The 13842-nt window shown below is 31.7% G+C and overlaps 1 protein-coding gene across 1 annotated transcript; it reads left to right on the top strand.

The window, feature by feature from the left end:
* The first annotated feature begins 4914 nt into the window (after nucleotides 1-4914).
* LOC123890620 (probable glutathione peroxidase 5) lies at nucleotides 4915-8962 on the top strand. Its single transcript, XM_045940259.1, has 6 exons — nucleotides 4915-5155; nucleotides 5257-5333; nucleotides 5520-5581; nucleotides 5747-5865; nucleotides 7732-7899; nucleotides 8627-8962. The coding sequence occupies exons 1-6, from the start codon at nucleotides 5102-5104 to the stop codon at nucleotides 8657-8659; spliced, it is 513 nt and encodes a 170-aa protein (XP_045796215.1). The 5' UTR covers nucleotides 4915-5101; the 3' UTR covers nucleotides 8660-8962.
* Nucleotides 8963-13842: the final 4880 nt, after the last annotated feature.

Here is a 13842-nt window from a genome sequence, read left to right as displayed (position 1 = left end):
ATGACGTATGTTGGATAGTGTTCCACATAGTAAATGACGAGCTTTATGCTAAATAATTGTTGGTGAATTCATGAAAAACATATACATGCATTCATGAATTTTGTTGTTGTATATTGGATATTCCAATAAAGACGGATATCAGATTATATTTATCCGATAAAGACGAATATTAGAGGTGAGATACTCTAATAAAGACGAAACGGTACCACATGCATTAGATATGTCTAGGGTGACATTGCATGAAGTTGACGCAATAGAATGCATTAGGTTATGTGTACATTTATGTGGTAAGTGATATGTGACACATACTTGACTAATTGTGATAAGTGATAATTGATTGTGTGGGTATTCGATTATATGTGTTTATGTACTTATAATTGAATAGTAGATTGTTGATGAATATGTATGAATGTATCATATATGCATGATTATTGAAGAAGTGTTTAAGTACCCTTTTACTTGCACTTGTATTTTTGATTATGTGATCTAACTCTCATGCTTTGTGTTATGTGCTGGACCGTTGGGGGTTCAGATTCTCAGGTTGAGGATCCCGATCAGAGTTAGAGGATTGCTCGTGCTCGTGGTAGTGCGCTTTTTGGTGAGGAGTTTAGCTTAGACTACTCCTTAGATATATTTTGTATATCTTTTTGACTGGGTTGTATAGAATTGCTCTGATTAGATATTTACCGGGTCGGGTTATTCGTTTGAATTGTATTAAGCCCGTGATGGCATATTTGACCTTGCTAATCCTTTACTTTTTGTTGTAAACATAATATCCTTGTTGTTGATATGGCCTAGAGCCTAGGGATATTGTGTGAACAATTTGGATATTGTATGATATGCACTATGATAAATATCGTTTTTAATTTCCGCTGTGCTAGCATGACGCGTTTATGCCGTGATTTCGTATTATAACATGTGATGCCTGAATTTTCTTAAGTGTTTTATTTATTTATATTTAATAAATTCGCGTTAAGGGGTTTGGGTGTTACAATAGTGGTATCAGAGCAAGGTCGGTTCATGTGGAACCAATTAAGATTAGTTGCCCATATATTCAATTTGTGTAGAGATAACACTGTTGATATTACCCTTCTAAGTATGTTCTTGGATTGGTTGGTTGTTCAGGATCATGGCTGGAAGAGGTCACAATCAGATGGCAGATGCGATAGCTACTTTGACCAACATTGTGGCTAAAGATCATCAACCCGAGAGGGAAGATGAGATGAGGTTGGAGCGGTTCATGAAGCATAATCCGAAGCTTTTCACTGGAGGCTATGCTCCGGAAGCTGCTGTCAAGTGGATAGAGGAAGTTGAGATTGTCTTTGAGGCTATGAGATGTACCGAGGAGAGTAAGCTAACCTTGGGTACCTATGTACTTCGCGAGGAAGCTAACAAGTGGTGGAAGAATGCTAAGCTGAGGATGGGAGCTGGTGGTGTGGTAATCACTTGGGAGATGTTCAAGGGAGAGTTCTTGAGGAAGTACTTTCCGGCTGATATTAGGAACAAGAAAGTGGTGGAGTTCATGGAGCTCAAGCAAGGGAACATGTTTGTGGCGGAGTATTCCGTGAAGTTTGAGGAGCTATGTGCGTTTAGTCCACACTACAACACCGTGGAAGCTGAGAATGACAAGTGTGTCAAGTTTGAAAGTGGGTTGCGCCCGGACATCAAGCATCTTATTGGATTTTCTCAAATCCGAGACTTTGCAACTTTGGTGGATAAGTGCCGTATTTGTGATGATGATGGAAAAGCCAAGACTAACTACTACAAGGCTATGAGTGACAAAAGAGGAAAAGGTCAAGACCGTGGGAAACCTTATGGTGACAAGGGAAAGAAAGTTGTTGAGACTAGTGGTGGGAAGAAGAAAGGTAGCGGTAATTGGTACTATAAATAGGGGTTCTTGGTTTTAGTTTGAAAGACGTTGTACATAGAAGATAGTTTTGGAAAGGCAGAGATTGAAGAACATAGAGGAGAATACCAACAACAATTGAAGTATTTTTGGATTATTCTCTTCTCTTAATTTCATGAATCTTTTAGTGTTCTTCATGATTATATGTAGCTAAATACTCTTCTAGGGTTTATGGTAGATCTTGTAATTGAAATTCCTTATACCATGTCTTAGTTTTATGTTCTACTTTCTTGTTTGAATTTCTATTTTTAGTTCAATTAATTTTATCCTATTGATTTTATCACATGATTAGGAATGATCAACCTATGAATGTTTATAATCAATTGATTGATCAGCGACCGTACTGTAGTTAATTGGTGGACCTATAGGATAAATGAGACTTAGATTATTGCATGACCAAACTTTAATCTTAGTCTTCCAATCATTCAACCTTTTTGCACTTTATGCTTTTCTTGAATTTAAACTCTTTGTATGACCAAACAAGGGGTTAATTTAGGAAAAAGAATATTAATCACGAATGACCAAACAAATTAATAGTTTTAGTAAAGGAATTGGTAATTGAGTTAAAATAATGGAATTCAAGTGGAACTAGACATAGAGAATCAATGATTGCGAGGGAAACCATGACCCCTTGGCCTCTCTCTACTAGTTTACAACTTCACATTTTTATTCTTGTTCTTACTCGTACTCGTCATTATTTTCTCTTTAGTTATCATAAACAACTCAACTCTTTATCCGTCTAGATAATAAACAATCTTAACTAGTTTAGTAATTGTTAATTAATCCCTGTGAATACGATAATCTTTTATACTACTTAAGGTATCCTGTTAAAAACCCACCAGAGAAGATCCACCCACTCCCGTTAAAAGTGTGACATTTTATTGGTTATTATATGTTCTTAGTTGGACCATCGTTCGTCTAGTTAGTTACATAATTGTTAGAATGGTTCTATCTATATAAGAACTAGTTCTAAAATCATGAGGGTAAATTTTGGGTTAAAGTTTTAAGTTCTTTAGACTTGTAATATAGAAAAAAATTTGGTAGCCAAATATATCTTTGATACTTCACTCACCAATGCAAACTAGGTTGTCTCATCACTTTAGACTCTAAGAAAGTAGTTCCTCATATATTATTTGCATTTAAAAACTCTTCCCCACCAAAGTTTCATCACCAGTTAGGAGTCATCTACTATGATTTTATTTTCCACATCTCCATAATAATTGTGTAGCTGTAACTTTGAGCTGTCTTTTGGATTAAAATATAGGAAAATGCTAAACAGTGCTCCTGAAGTATTCTTTAAATATTTTAATAAGAAAAATTTATCTCAAAATGTGTGTTTTAAATACATTAAAAATATAAGAAATTGTCTTTTTAATATTAATTTTTTTTTTTTATTTATTTTTTGTTATGTTTAACAAATATCTGGAGATGGACAATGACCCTAAAATGTAAAGCAACTTAAAATAATGAAGAAAATGTGATGCCAGCGAGATACATGTGAAGGGGAAGCGTGAGAAACAATGAATCATTTACATGGTTTTAGTTTTAGTTTATGAGTGCAAGAGTTTTTAGCCTCATAAGCAAAGTTGTCACACGTTAAATATATGCTCTTGTACGTATATAAAAAATATTTTATTGAAAGGAGAAAATTTAATTTGTGTGTCCAATAAATTTAGCTAGAACCTCCTTAAACAAAATTTTCACATTACTTTTTCTTTTTTCAGCCCCTTCACAATATCACACTTCATTTTTGACATGGAAGATCAGACAATGCTTCAACCACAAAGTATATTAAGAATTGTGATATTTTATCGAACCGAAGCTTTGATATACTGTTAGGAAATAACAAAGCTGAAGAAGAAAAATAAACACAATCATAACACAAGAATATAACGTGAAAACTCCAAAATTGAAGAAAAAATCACAACCGTTGTCTAAATCAAAATCCAGAGAATTATTACTATGTAAAAATTTTCACAACACCTAGTCATAGACTTCTCTCACTTTCACCCCAATACAACCACACTCTTACGAAACAAATATTTAAATTAAGTCAGATCCTTAAATGCTACTTTTTTTTTTTGTTTACAGAAAGAGGATGCTTAAATGCTACTTACTAGTACATCTAAAAACAAAGAACCTTGAATTTTTCTCTGATTTTGAAATTTCCACGTTATATTTCTTATATTATGATTGTATTTATCTTTTTTCTTCAACTATGTTATTTACTAATACTACCAACTCCCTAAAAATAAAACAATATCAAGATAGAAAATCAAAACAAAATCCGTATAAAAACAAAAAATTAAAACAAACAATTTTTGCACCGACAAAAGTAAAACAACATCCAATAAAGAGAAAAAAAAACTAAAACAAAACTTAAAAATACGAAAAAATCACTTATTAAAATAAAAAATAATAAACAGCAGGAATTCCATATTAAAATTTAGGCTTTGGCTAATATGAAAGACTTCACCAAGTCTTTTATAGTGCACAAGTTACCGATATTATTATAACGAATACGGATTTTATAAAATCGACCGTTGGATTGAAAGTTTATATCGTTAAGATCATCCATAATTTTTTTAAAAAAAATCGGGAATCATTTGATAGGTTATTGAGACCAGGTATTAAATAAAACTCCATAAACCGTTAATTTTGATGGGTCTAAATAACATATCAAATGATTTTCGATTTTATTTTTTAAAAAAATATGGATGATCTATACGATATAAACTTTCAATCCAACAATTAATTTTATAAAAATTGTATTCGTTACAATAATATTGATAACCTGAAGATCATGAAAGACTTAAGTAAGTGCACATTCGCCTAAAATTTATCCTAAATCACTCATTTTGAAGTTGGGTTTGCTTTTTAAAGGGTAAGTAGAACATGAACATGTGTCAACCATAATGATGAAAAGCAGTCAACAAAAAGAGGAAAATTGTCTGTATACGTGTCTCTCCATCTGCCATTACTGGACCACAAAATTCATAAATCAGACATTTGGGATTATAAGTAAGAAAAAATGTTGAACAGGAGAGGATCCTAACTCAGTGTGTGAACGTTCCAAAACAAAAATCAGCATCATACAATAATTTGAAACAGTCTTTACCCTAAATTAAGAAAAAGAGAAAAAATAGTAACAAAAATCTCCACATCTTCAAGAACAGATTAAGGCAAACAATAAAAATGGGTGCTTCACATTCCATCTCTGAAAATTCAATCTATGAATTCACAGTTAAGGTACCCACTTTTTCTCAAACCCTAAAACCCATTTTTATTACTTTGATTTTGATCATCATTATGAAAATTTCTTACAATTTTGTTGTTCATGATTTGCACAGGATGCAAAGGGAAGAGATGTGGACCTCAGCAGTTATAAGGGAAAAGTTCTTATTGTAGTTAATGTTGCTTCAAAATGGTTCAACCCCAATTTCTCTAATTCAATTGTTTTTTCATGTGTTTGCAATAAAAATTCAATCTTTCGTTATTTTTCTTCTTTAATTGTTAATGGGGTTTAGTTAATTAAATTAATTGTTAATAGGGCTTAGCTAATTGATTTGTGATTAGGGTTTAGCTAATTTTTTTTATTGGGTTTTAATTACAGTGGATTTACCAATGTCAATTATACCCAGTTAACTGAGCTTTACAACAAATACAAGGATAAAGGTATGATTTTTAAGGGTTTGAAGAAATGGTTTTTGCATGTTGGTGTTGAATTCTAAATTTGTGTTTTTGCTGTGACCAAACCATTTTGAACTTATTTAGACTAAAGGGATAAAAAGAAATTTTTGAAATTGATTCATTTGTGAATGTTTTTGTTGTTGATGTTAGGACTTGAGATATTGGCTTTTCCATGCAATCAATTTTTGAGCCAAGAGCCTGGAAGTAGCCATGATGCAGAGCAATTTGCATGTACAAGATTCAAAGCTGAGTATCCAATTTTTGGAAAGGTAATGTGCTGTTTATTTGTGTACATAATCTAGATTCGGTGACTGGTAGTTTTTCTGTTTGTGATGTTTTTGAACTTATTATTGAATGTTGGTTGTAATTATTCCGTAATTTTATGTTGGTTTGTAATGGTCAGTTAATTTGTTATGGTATAATAGGTCGTATCGATATCGATTAAAATCTTAATTAGGACTATTGTGTGCGAAAAATTCACCCTAGCAAGACAATTCTGTTTTATTAATCACTTGACTAGGTATTAGGATAAACTTCTTTGTTAAAAATCCACCCAAAGTGAGATTCAGGTCAATTTTTAACAGATTGTACCTTTCTGTATTTGTACTTTTTTCTGAACTCACTTTTTTCGTTCTTCTTTTCCAAAATCAAATCCCCCAGTTGATCATAATATGTGACAATTAGGCAAGCACAAAACTTGTTCAAAGAGATGAAAAATGCCAGCAAGACATCTTTGACAGTCATTTCAACATTTTCTACTATGGCATGAAATCTCATGCGAGCCCTATTAAGTGATGTCCACCATCTATTAGCTGGATTTCACAAAATAATGAAGTGAGTGTTAAAAAGAGAGTTTCAAAGAGTATGCTGCTGGCATTTTTCTAAAATGGTTTCTACAATGATCACATCTACTTACCTTGTCATACACAATTTTTCTAAATTATTTTGTCTCTTCGTAGTCCAGACCCTAGTTATTGTTTTCTTGAATTAAAATTGGCTTAGGTGACTAGTGTAAGTAGTTTTCTGTAAATTGTAGAATCAATTGGTGAGAAATAGTTTTTCTTTTTGTTGGTATTAACCCTCTGGTTCCCAGGGGAATGAGACCCCGGTAATCCAGAGTTCAACTGCGAGGTAAGTAAAGTCTGACCAAGAATTGGTGTGAAATGGTTTTGAATGTGCACTAAATGACAACATGAAAACTGTAGAGAGTAGAGACTCATTTAAGAATTAAGATCTGTTTTAGGTACATAATTTCTTCAGGGTGAAAGCATCTAAACATCAAGCTAGTGTCTAATGGTGAGGAATTTGGATAGTGTTCAAAAGGTCATAGGACCAACCTCATTGTATCATCAAAGAAAATGAGAACAGATATACAAGCGTCCATTTCTGTTAAACTTTGAACCATTTATTTTACTAATGAGCTGGTTAGTTGTTGACAAATTGGCTATGTACTTTATGAAACAATGATTTCAAACATCTATGTTTATTCAACCCTGCAAGTTGATTTGCTTGAGTTTTGAGCTTGCTATTTTCTAGGTGCTATATATCCTATGAACTCCCCAACCAATTCTATTGGAAACTGAACTTGAAAAAACTGGTTTTATTTTATTTTTTCTTTGCTCAAATGAATTCTAGAACTTTTTTTTTAGCGACCAATGTTAGTATTGTTAGTTTTTATGCTGAGGGTGGTGCTCGAACCCTTGACCTCCTTATCACTCCACTCCTTAACTCCCCTATCCCAGCCACCAAGTCATCCTTATATTCCCATGAATTCTAGAGCTAACCGGAAATTAGTTACCCTGTGTGTCTAATTTAAGTTTAGAGCTTTATATTTATTTGTTTTGAAAAGAAAAAAGCAAAGCTGTGTCTCGTCAAATGAGCAAATATTCAATGTGTGGATAGATAGAAACATATAGGAAAATTTGTGGTGGTGTCAGCTAGGCTTCAAAGTAGTATGTTCTGCATCTTTTATTCATCTTTTCAAATGATGATTAGGAATACTCTTAAGCCTAGATAGTTATGCATCTCTTTGCTATATGACTAGATATGGCTACAGTATCTCGTTGATACATCTCTTTGCTATTTACAAATGTTGCCGTTGTTTGTTAACCGTATTGATTTGTTTTTATTTGCAGATACGTGTGAATGGATCCGACGCAACACCTCTTTACAGATTCCTTAAAGATAAGAAATCTGGTTTTCTGGGATCTAGGATAAAGTGGAATTTCACCAAGTTTTTGATTGGCAGGGACGGGCAGGTGCTCCAGCGTTATGGTCCAACCACCTCACCATTTTCCTTTGAAGTATTATCTCCCTCTCTATTTCTCTCCATGGAGCCCTTAGGCTCATTTCATTTTAATTTTGACATATCAGTCTTAAATATTATGGGGTCTATTTATATGATTATTATCTCAACCTAAGATGCAAAGAGTGGACCCTATATCATTATTATTAAGGCTAAAGATGTCAAGATTTGAATGGAATGAGCACGCTCTCACATGGTTGTCTAGGTGCATGCAATAATTTCTCATGTTGGCGTGTGTGCGCGCAATAGTTTGAGATGAAAGACTCATAATAGTGAATAATTGTGATAGAGAAATGATAGAAGGATAACTAGAGAGTATGCATTTTCAGAAACAATGAAAACAATGTTTTCACATTTTCAACATTGTTAGTTCTATGGTGCACAAGTGATACAAGTCTTGCATCCGTACAAGTTAGTTTCTACCATTGGATCAATAAATCTCACCATTAGATCAAATAAGATATGATGAGATGTATTGATTAAATGGTGATAAATACACCTGTGTATGGTGCAAGACTATTTTACTTGTGCATATATTAGAAAATTGCAAAAAAAAGAGTGAAATATTGAATCTCTATTCTATCATATTTATTAGTTGAAGTGAAAGTAAAAACAGAAAACATGAAAAGTAAATAGGCTTGCAAATGTTAAACATGCTGTGGCATATGTTATGTTCCTAAAACAAAATTATTGGCTCATAAGTTGTTTGATTGTTGCCTTTACAGAATGACATCAAGAAGGCCTTGGGAGTGGCTTGAAAGGATTTACAATCGCTTCGGCTTCAAATTATCGTGCGTGTAGAAGATAATAATGATAACAAAATGAATGTATATTTTGTAGATGTTTCTTCTTCTAGTGATTATTTATTGCATATGTTATGTCTAGGGGTCCTGTTTGGCTCAAACTGTTGTGTATCAAAAATTCTCTTTTGGCCTTGTGAGTAATTCTTTATTTAAAAATATTGATTAGTGTTTTGAGCTGTTATTTGTTTATAGAAACACATAAACAGGAATGTGAATTACATTTGGCTGGTAAATGCAATAGCTATTCTATTTTTCTCATTTACCTTTATTTTTCTAGAATTTTCAGCATATGCACATGATTTTAATTTTTTTAAATAAATACTCATCATTCTTTTTTTTTTTTTTTTTGATACATGATATACTCATCATTCTTATTTGTTGAAAAAGCTGCTTTCAAATTTCTGCATGTTTGTTTAAATGATACACACTCCCTAATATTGTTAGATCATAGATGAAAAATATGTAACTGGGAGAAGGTTAATGTTTTTCTTTTGCCATGATACTCTTATTAGGAGCAACTATTTTTGATTTTGGTTACAAAAAAAAAAAAAAAACAATTGTCTGATGACATGGTAACTAGAGTTAGATTTTAATTTACTGAATTTTTTTTATTTCAAATAGGAATTTAGTTTCTAAGTCAACATATAACTTTTATAAACTTGTAAATGTTTATGATGAAGTTAACTGAGGGAGCTTATAAAAACGTGGAGATTTATATGTTAATTTCGGTTTATTAGAGAACTTATTAGTTAAATATTCATAATAATTGCAAATTATTATTATTTTTTAATGTGTTTTCTTATTGAATAAAAATTGGTGTCATTTGAGTTTCAAATCATGGGAATAACATTTTTTTATTCTCAATCAGTATAGTGGCTAAACTTACACAATTTAAATGTGGAGAAATTGAGAATTTGAAGTTCGAATCCTAATCTCCAATAATGTTTTTAGCAACTACAATTTAGGTACGGGATTGAGTTTTAACTTTTAACTCCTCCAATATATATATATATATATATATATATATATATATATATATATATATATATATATATATATATATATATATATATATATGGGGGATGCTAACTTAGACCCAGTTGGGTCTAAGTTAGCAAGGTGCACCTTTTCAGTTGGACAAAAATACCCATTCTTTTTAATTAATTAACCAAATTACCATCAATGGACGCAAATCCAGTGTCGCGCGCGTACCGCAGGACCATGGTTACAAACCGTTGATTTCCATCAGACAGCCAAGATCTGATCTCATCAAGACTGTCTGATCTATCAGACAGCCCAGATCATCCGAATCCATCAGATTCCAGCGCGTGCACCACACTGGATTACACCCTGGAGAGAGAAGAATCTACTTTTTAAAAGCAGGACACGTGTCGCTGTCTGATCGGCTGGGCGTGATTTTTTTCCATTTAATACTTTGAACTCAATTATTTCGTTGTAAATTAATTTTTTAATTTTTTTTTTTATACCAAAATTCATAATTTTTTTTTCTCTACAAATAGAGACTTGGTTCGTTTGATTTGGACACAGAAAAAAAAACCCAATTTTTCACTACCTTAATCTCATTTTTCACTACCTTACATCAACTCACTGAAACCATTCTACCAGCAAAGTGGTTTCAGATTACAACTCTCTGAAACCATTGTACCAGATAAATGGTTTCAGAAGCAAACACAATTAATAAATTACTCATTGAAACCATTATACCAGTAAAATGGTTTCAGAATACAACTATGTGCAACCATTCTACCAGTAAAATGGTTTCAGAAGCAAACACTAGTTTTTAATTACCGTTTTATCTCATTTAATTAACTAAAAATAGTTTCAGGTCTCCAAAAATTTCATAAAATATACCAAAAGTTCCAGAATATTATCTACTATTTTCCTGGTATAATGGTTTCAGTGAGTTGGTTGAGTGGTGCGTGTTAAATTACAACACACAAGTAACGTATTTAGTAGACAAAAAATGAGATTAAGGTAGTGAAAAATTGCATTTTTTTTTCGGTGTCCAAATCAAACGAACCAAGTCTCTATTTGTAGAAAAAAAAAATTATGAATTTTGGTATAAAAAAAAAAAAAAAAAAATTTACAACGAAATAATTGAGTTCAAAGTATTAAATGAACAAAAATCACGTCCAGCCAACCATTGTGTGACACGTGTCCTACTTTTAAAAAGCAAATTTTTCTCTCTCCAGGGTGTAATCCAGTGTGGCGCACGCGCTGGAATCTGATGGATCAGGATGATCTGGGCTGTCGGATTGATCAGACAGTCTTGATGAGATCAGATCTTGGCTGTCTGATGGAAATCAACGGTCTGTAACCATGGTCCTTCGGTACGCGCGCGACACTGGATCCGCGTCCATTGATGGGTATTTTGGTTAATTAATTAAAAAGAATGGGTATTTTGGTCCAATTGAAAAGGTGCACCTTGCTAACTTAGACCTAACTAGGGTCTAAGTTAGAAAACCCCTATATATATATATATATATATATATATATATATATATATATATATATATATATATATATATATATATATATATATATATATATATATAATCACCACCCTCTTTAATGTCCGGATGTACATATAAAACTCTGATATTCAAATCAAATATAAACTCAAAGTGGGTTGGTGTGAGGGTTATTAGAATACAACATACCTCTTTCCAAAAAAAAAAAAGAATACAACATACCTTGATAAGTCACGATGTGATGTTACACGGCGTGAAAGATGTAGAATTGAACTTGACTTGATTCAGTCTAAAAGTTCAATCTATGAAACACGAGTAAATAGTAATATTTTGGTTTTTGAATGTGTGTGGATGCCGATATAATCTAGGAATGTGTTAAATTTAAAATGTATTTAAATGTCTTTTTAGTTAGTCAAGTTAATTATCAAAAGTTTCTTTATATATATATATATATATATATATATATATATATATGAGTCAGGATCCGTTGACACCAACTAGTTTGACACCAATTGTTACACCTCTAAATAACGTTTTAACCGATATAAATTTTATAAAATCCACCGTTGGATTGAAAGTTTACATCATATAGATCATTTGTGTAAAATTTCAAATAAATCCAAAATTATTTGATATGTTATTGAGATACATCAAAATTAACGGTTTTTGTATTTTTTTAAATGCCGTTAATCTTTATGTGTCTCAATAGCATATCAAATGATTTTGGATTTGTCTGAAATTTTACACAAATGATCTATATGATGTAAACTTTCAATCCAACGGTGGATTTTATAAAATTTATATCGGTTAAAACGTTATTGAGAGGTGTAACATTTGGTGTCAAACTAGTTGGTGTCAACGGATCCCGACTCATAAAGAGTTCTATATATATATTGGTTACTTAATTTCATCTATAATCATTTTTTTATAATAATTTGATCTACTAGTAGATCTTTTTGTGTGTTACCTCTAATTTTTAGGGAAATAGACTCCTTAATTCAAAGTTCATAAAAAATAAATGAGTGAAAACCTGACAAAACAATAAATACAAAAAAAAAAAAATCTAAAATTGAATTCAGATTTTTTCTTCGAGTCCAATAACTTAGTATATAGATTAGAAATTTGGTGTCATTGTTGCATGCCCGAGGAAGTAGGCAATCAAATTATTGCAACCCAGACATCTTATCCATTTGCTTTGATTTTTTTAATTTCCAGATAAGGTCATGAAAGCTTCCTTAAAAAATCATCCCATAATAATATAGTAACTTCTAAAAGTTTTAGCTGCAATAATGACACAAGTGAATCATGTCACATGGATCATGATAGCAATAGTTACATTCAATTGAATGTATCATTTTCACAAAATTACTCAATACACAAATCGTATGATATTTTATATGCAACTTGTATTTTTTTTTTTTTTTTTTTTACTTTTAATGAGTACACAACAAAACTCTTGCACTTTAACTATTGAGAAATGAGAAATTACATGTATTCAAACTAGCTCTACTATATTATATTAAATGTCTTTACGACCTTTAACCATGAGTTGTATTTACGGGACCTATAAATACTATGTAACATGTATTTACCCATGCAAATACATACTATAGAACTTCAATATTCGTGAAAATCTCTAGTTTTAAATTAGGCGTTTTTGCATGAGATATATGGTTGATTTTACGGGTGTTTACGAGTACGGATGATCCGTTCAATCCGGTGATCAAATCTAATCCAACCTGCATTTTACTCAAACATGTTCAAGTATGGGTCGAATCCGAATCAATCCATTCAAATTCGGAGTGGTTTGGGTCGGGTAATGGATTTATGATGATTTAAAAAAATTGGATTGGGTAACAAATTTGGCTAAAATCGACCAAACCCGCATACACCCCCTAAGTTGATTTTACTCAAGATGATGCATAGCAATAAAGATGTCATATTGTTGACACAATAAATTTTATGACATCTATTAAATTGAATAATATTCCTTATCATAGTATTTTTGCTTTGCAAATACTAATATCCATTGAGTTAGTTTTTGGTAAACAATCATAATTATTCCTTAGTAATACTTGATGGAACTTGTGTTCTTATGAAATCAAGATGTTACTACTTGAACAAATTTAATTGGTACCTCCCTTCATTTAATAATGATATGATTTCAAAGTTATACAAAATATTTTAAAATTTTCTTTAAAAAAAAAAAAGAAGATGAGAAGAAAGACAATCATAATATAGTGATTTTTCTTAGTGATTCATGGAGATATTTTTTCCAAATTGCTGTCCTATACTACAGTCAAAATCAAGATAATGTCTTAAATGGGCCCAAGTTTGAAATGAAAAGCTATGGCCAGAAACAAAGCCCATTAAACACTGGACTCAACCCACTAAGTCATGGAATGTGGCCCTCTAATTTTAGAGACCACGGATAAGCTCATGTGGGGCCTTTTGCACAGTTCATAGAGAATGAAAAATGAGAAAAACAACAACTTTGTGGCCAAATTCTACTGTTCGTCGGTAGTTAAAAATCTTTTAATTCTCTTGCAATGATAGATGTCATTTTCTAGAAATAGAAGCTCGCCTAAGTTACTTTATAAGTCGATTTTGTAAATATAAACAAGACTCGATATTAAACTATATGCT

The sequence above is a fragment of the Trifolium pratense genome, linkage group LG6 (genome assembly GCF_020283565.1).
Source record: "Trifolium pratense cultivar HEN17-A07 linkage group LG6, ARS_RC_1.1, whole genome shotgun sequence".
Classification (NCBI taxonomy): domain Eukaryota; kingdom Viridiplantae; phylum Streptophyta; class Magnoliopsida; order Fabales; family Fabaceae; genus Trifolium; species Trifolium pratense.
The sequence above is the reverse complement of the archived record's forward strand: the minus strand, read 5'-3'. Positions and strand labels throughout refer to the sequence as shown.